The 6,366-nt window shown below is 33.8% G+C and overlaps 1 protein-coding gene across 1 annotated transcript in view; it reads right to left on the bottom strand.

Moving 5' to 3' along the window:
- Nucleotides 1–693: 693 nt before the first annotated feature.
- The window catches only part of LOC106466752 (cytochrome P450 302a1, mitochondrial-like), a 28,697-nt gene continuing 23,024 nt past the window's right edge, over nucleotides 694–6,366 (bottom strand). Inside the window, exons 6-10 of the mRNA XM_022394826.1 lie at nucleotides 4,798–4,966; nucleotides 3,913–4,079; nucleotides 3,444–3,522; nucleotides 3,077–3,274; nucleotides 694–2,543 (exon numbers count right to left, since the gene is read on the bottom strand). Of these exons, the coding sequence (XP_022250534.1) occupies nucleotides 2,430–2,543; nucleotides 3,077–3,274; nucleotides 3,444–3,522; nucleotides 3,913–4,079; nucleotides 4,798–4,966 (727 nt within the window). The 3' untranslated portion in view covers nucleotides 694–2,429. The remainder of the gene's footprint in view (nucleotides 2,544–3,076; nucleotides 3,275–3,443; nucleotides 3,523–3,912; nucleotides 4,080–4,797; nucleotides 4,967–6,366) is intronic.

The following is a 6,366-nucleotide window of genomic DNA, read 5'->3' as shown; positions in this document are numbered from 1 at the left end:
CGTTGTTATTGTCATACTGTGCATATGTTCTCAATGTAGAAAGTTGGTCAAAAGAGTTAAAATGCTCCTCTCGCCCTAGTTACTCACAGAACTAGGGTATCATAAATTATTTGCCATGAAATAGATTGCTGTAAGATAGCGTATACTGCATAGTAATTGGCGATGATCTTTCCTCTGACAAGTCAGAAGATGCCTCAGTGATAAAATATTTTCTGTTTTTTAGTGAAAAATACCATCACTCACGTGGTATGCCCTGAGAAAAATGACATTATTGTTTTTCTCGTATAATGAAATGTTTTCTCATTCAGGAACAACAGGATAAGATAATATTATTTTACATAGAATTCATTACAACAAAACATTAATATCAACACACTCTAGTAAAGTACCAACATATAATTACCTTGAAAAGGATTCTTTGATGTTTTAAGTATTTGAATAGAGATCGTTTCTCCGTGTAATACTTTGTATCCAGTCTCTTTCTTTGCTCCAAATTCAGTCGAGATTGAGAGAATTCACGTTTCGCTCTATAAAATATAATCTGGTGAACCTCCAGGTATTCTGCAGCTTTTACACAATTACTCGCAAAGAAATCGGTGAACCTGAGAACACCACGTGTAACTATTCTCCTTTTCGTATTGTTTCAGTTTATTTATCAACTTCAGTTAAAATGTAAAGAAGCAGACTTCTAAGTAATCAAAATTCAGTTTATTTAAATTAATAACAGAAATAGAAGTTCTGTAATGGTTATTCAAATCTGCTTTCTTATGCTAAATCAAAATAGTTTACTCTTGATGTAATTAACTTTTCCAATTTTTTTAATGGCAGATGTACTTGGTGCATATATTTTGGATATTTTTGGAAGAGCCTGTTTCTGTCATCTTACTTCTTTCATTTCTGAATCAGACCCAATTCAGCTCCTTTTTCTGATCAGTGTTTCACAGATGTAAAATATATATTGAAAGGATTGTTCATCTATAGTGGAAAACGTTCCCCTTCTATGATAAGCTTACCTGGCTCTTTTCAGATCTGTGTGAGGTTGTTCAACTATTTCCTTCCACAACTCTTCTCACTAAATTACTTCATCAAAGGGTTCAATAGTGTAATTTTGGTTATGTTTATATAACAATATACATACTATTTGGTTTATAGTGGCACAAAATAAAGAGTGAATAAAAGTGAACAGCTTTTTTGTTCTGGAGAGAATCAAGAGTAATTCTGGGGAAAGCCTATGGTGCCTAAACTCCTATTCAAATGCAACATGCCAAAATGACTCTAAAGCTGAACATCTAGGCTTTGAAACCTACTGAGCCTGCCTGAGGTGCCACTGTAGGAATGTCCCTCCATAGCGACTTACTCAAACAAGCTAGGTGCACTGACAGGACCAGTAGCCAAACCAACACCAGTCACACCTACGCCACTCACAGAAGAAAAACAAGTTATGTTACTCTGTATAATCCCCACTAAAAAAACAGTTTAACAGGAAACAGTAATATACAGAGGACATTAAAAGGGCAGGGGCTCATTGACAATAAAGGGCACTTTTCAAGCATTGTAAAGCAAGCTGCTTTTTTGGAGGGTGACTGGTTTTAGGGGAGACTATGAGGATTTTGGATTGTCTCTGCTACACATAATTCAAAGAGCCATAAGAAGCAAATAATTCCTCTGTTATTCCTAATCTATTGGCCGTATATATATACATTTAAAATCTAACCTACACATCTTTGTGTTTATTCGAAAATTGAAATATTTCTTTTTCCTTATAACTTGCTGCAAACAAGGTATGGAATCAGCCATATATTTTAGTGATTTCTGTCAATTGTTTTTGACTGAAATAAAGAGAACTTTTGGGGCATATGGGCAAGAAGGGAAAGGCTTGAGCCTACCCAGCCACCCTACTGTTCACGTCACTGACAGGAAACACAAACGGTCTTTCTATTTAGTAGATGTATCCTTTGGATACTTAAGGATTACTTAACTGTTCTAGTCAAAAAACTTGGAATAAACTTAGCATTCAAGTAAATTTTTATGTTATTTGTAACTACCATACAGTTTTAATTAAACAGCTGTCTAGTACTAGATATATGTTGCTTATTAGTGACTCAGTCATTAATTATGTTTTGCTTCACACTTATAATTTTCATAAATGTTCTCCTGAAACACAAAATAACATTTGCTGTCAAAGTTATTACATTATATGAAGGAATGCAATGATTATGTTCCACTGTTTGAATGCCAAGTAATGTTATTATATGTGCTATGAACTTCATTTGAGTAATATTTTCAGAGTTTTGTGGACTCGGGGTACTCAAATTAGTTTCAATACTTCAATTAAAATGCATTTGAATAATAGCTAATAATAACGGTAGTAAATGTTAAAGTGAAATGCATAAGTAACTGTCAGATGAGAAACGAAATACTTCTTGTAATTACTTCCTATCATGGAAACGGATTGCTATTGGTCTATCTGGAATAATCTGCAGTTTCATCTTCATCTTAACGCCTTTATCATCTGCATACTCTAATCGAAACTTCTGAAGGATCTATAGAAGAAAGTAATTGTATTTTCACATCTTATCTGGTTAAATACAGTCTGGCATGTATTTCACTAAATTAAAATAAAATACTTGAGGGTTGGATATTTATTGTTTCAGAACTGTTTAAAGAAAACAGATAAAAGTAAAGCAGTTACAGCAAGATTGTGGCGATTGTATATCAATCGTTGTTATAATTAGCTGCCTATACGATCTCCTAAGTTTAATTAATAATTAGTTAGTTAGTTTTCCTTTTTTTAAAGACAGTACTAGATCAACAACTGAAAAGTTGTACATAAACTAACTAGCAAGTATTATGTAAAATGAATAAAAAAGTAACTATTTAATAATTAGACTTATCCTATAAGCTAGTGACCACGAGTCAGTGAAGAAAAAAAAGAGCTCAATTGCGAAAGGAAAGTGACTAGAAAAGTAAAAAATAACCCAGCGAATGAAACACATGAAGATTTTAACTAGAAAACTAAAATAAAACTGAGAAGTAGAACAAGAAATAACGTTTTTTTTGTATCCTTGTGACTAACCTTAATGATACACAAACTCATCTCTTGTTCAGCAAATCTCTGACCGACGCAACGCCGAGCTCCGTGCCCAAATGGTAGGGTAGCAAATGGATGACTTCGCTCTTCTTGGCCCAACCAACGCTCTGGTCTAAATTCTTTTGGGTTCGAAAAATACTTATCCAGTTTACAGATGCTGGGGTTGATCCCAATACATAAAGTCTAAAGTACAGAAACTCAGCATGTAATTGTTTTAGTAAATCATCTCTACGTCTCTTCCTCAATCAACTAAAAACAGCGTGTATCAATATTATTAGACAGCTAGCAACTACATTTCTAACTTTTGTTTTTTCAAGATGAAATAAATCTAATAAGTTTATAATTTACTTACCCCTTTGGGTACATGATATCCGCTTAAGACAACATCTTCAGTGATAAATCTAGCATTTCCACCTGCTGTTGGAGTCAGCCTGGAAATAAAAAAGAAAATACGTATTTTTTATCCAACAATCTTTTTAAAAGTAGTTTTAGACTATGCAGTATTGTCTCTCTTAATTTGGTTAAAGCATAGAAATGACAGTTTTAAGTAAACATAGATATAATTGAAGATATTGCTATCAGGGAGAAAGAATGAGACAAAGACTTTTAAAAATCTTGGAGATCAGTTAGAACAAGGGTATTTTGTTTTACAAAAGCAATCAACCCAAATATTCTTCATAACTTAACCAAAACCTCTTCCAAGCTGCAGATACTTGACGAAATATAACAATAATAGATTGTTTGTTTAAAATGTCCTAAAAGATAAGACCTGTTATTATTATAAAAACTGTTTATGTTATATATGATAAAACAGAAATTACCTGTGGTTTTCCTTTTTACATGCCCGAAGATACGTCAGATTTTGGAGATCGGAAGGTGTCAGTTTCTCTACAGGTGGTACTTTTGTTTTTATTTCCTGATACAGCGCCTCCTGGACGTTTTGGTTCCGAGCCAGATTGTATAGAAGAAATGCGAGAGAGTTGGCTGTCTACATAGACACACACACAAATGGAGGAAGTTGATGAACATGGAAACGAGAAATAAAATAATCAATATCTCCCTCATATTTTCATCCGTGGTTAATTTACACAGACATATAATAAGACAATTTCCTGCATCTTCTGGATTCTATACCACGCCGAATATAGGCTAAATCGCGAAGAAAGGATGTCCAACACGAAATTAGGTAGGTTACCTTTTGAAATCTGGCGAACAGAATCTACTTTTCATCACACGTTAATGTATTAAATAAACTCTTCCAATAAAAAATTATTCACTTTTAGTTCATACAATTAAACAAAATACCAGACTCTCAATAAAATGTTACTTATTTACTGACCTTACACTGACCCTGTAAATTTAATGGATGTGAGCATTCCTTTGTCTTAAATCTACTCAATCTATGAAATGGCAAGGAAATATTAAGTTTAATACTACGCGCAGTAAATTACTTCTAAGAATATATATTAAGACGAAAAAGTTACCAAAAGTTTATTTCAAAATAAAACATAAACAATATCTTTAAGCTATTTCGTCAACTAAGTCAAAGTACACAAACAAAAACATATTGTTATAAATGATAACTTAAGATTGTGGGTGAAAAATATCACTAGTCGGACTAGAGAAACAAAATTTCCAATGTATAAAGTTTCAAGGTGTAGTTCAGTGAATTTTAATTTCAACACGAGTGAGACAAAGACGCACACCGTATCAATTCCAGCGAAATACACTTCAGTCATCAGAAGTGCGATATCTCGCTTGTCAAGGTCTTCATTGGAGAAAAGTTTCTGAAGAAACAACAGGCTAGAGGAGTCTTTTCCTTTTGCATCTCTTTCAAGACGTGGTCTTACGCGTTCCAGGTTTTCCATTGCCATGCTATAAAACAGAAGGAAGACAAATGCTGTACGAGAATGTGAAGATTGTCTATATTATAATAACAGCTCTTTTTATTTCAATTATCACCATTTTTGTCGATTCACTATAGACCAACTCATAAAATGTTATAATAGTTCATTCATTTTTTCACCAAAATATCTATATGCTAATAAATTGGTTCTTTATTTTCATGGAAATGTTCGTGGAAAATGTTCATAATACTTGTAGCTACTCGGTAAATAACAATGGATTCATAATTACCATTTGGGAAGAAGTACATATTAATATAATGGAAATTGTACACTAACTGGTCATTTCATTAATCCTTATATCCTCGTACAACCCACACAGTATTGAGCTGGGACGACTTTCGTTGTGATAATATTTTGCACTTACAGAATGTCGGAAAATTTTTTATTCGATTGTAGTCCTTTCTTCTGGACGTAAAGCTCTGCAGTTAGTTCACAGACATAGGCAGAATACTGCGGTGGTAAACGCACCGTTAAAGCTAATTCCAAAGATGCTCATTCGTATTGAGATCTACTTACTGTGTCAATGAAGGAAACATTTTGAAATCACTGTTTTATTTTCAGAACTACATCTGTACAGTACGAGCACGATAAATTATTGTATTACTGTCGTGAAGAATCCTTATTCATGAGCTTCGAATAACGGCGCTGAGACGATTGGCAACAACGTTCAGGCATTACAAATATCATTTATCTTTTTAAAGGAGTCAAGCAGCAACCTAATCCCTGCCACAAGAGCATGTTTCCAACTAAATTACGCCACCTACAATAAATTTTACTGTCAGATCAATATAATAGTGGACAATTGAAAACTGGAAGAGTTGGAGCCTCTTTTCTGTCCTAATAGTTTAGTAAAAATATGAAAAACCAACTGGTATCACTCGACACTGTCTGTACTGTTCCGGTAATGCAAGCTGCTGGAGATAGTGTAATAGTGTTGGGAATGTTCTCGTCGCTAGGGATGGGTCCTTTAATTCCTTTAAAAGTGTGGGTGACATCCAGACTGTACTTTATGGTTAATGTCGATCATATCTACTAGATAATGTACAATGACTCTTCCAAGATGAAAATTCAACAATCCACCATGTACGTTTTGTTTAATACTGGTTTAAAGAGCATGACAGTAACTTCGATGATTTTCCTTGATAAATAAAATGATTGGATTTCAATCCGATTGAACATCTTTGGGGTAAGCTTATACACTACACATGCCACCAACATTCTCCGCTGGCATATGTGAACCAGTTATAGATCATACTTCTCAGTGAATGAACTATAATCGAATAAGACAATTTTCTGCATCTTTTGGATTCTATACCACGCCGAATCTAGGCTTAATCGCGAAGAAAGGATGTCCAACACGAAATTAGG

This window comes from Limulus polyphemus, unplaced genomic scaffold (assembly GCF_000517525.1).
Source record: "Limulus polyphemus unplaced genomic scaffold, Limulus_polyphemus-2.1.2 Scaffold2371, whole genome shotgun sequence".
Lineage (NCBI taxonomy): Eukaryota > Metazoa > Arthropoda > Merostomata > Xiphosura > Limulidae > Limulus > Limulus polyphemus.
The sequence above is the reverse complement of the archived record's forward strand: the minus strand, read 5'-3'. Positions and strand labels throughout refer to the sequence as shown.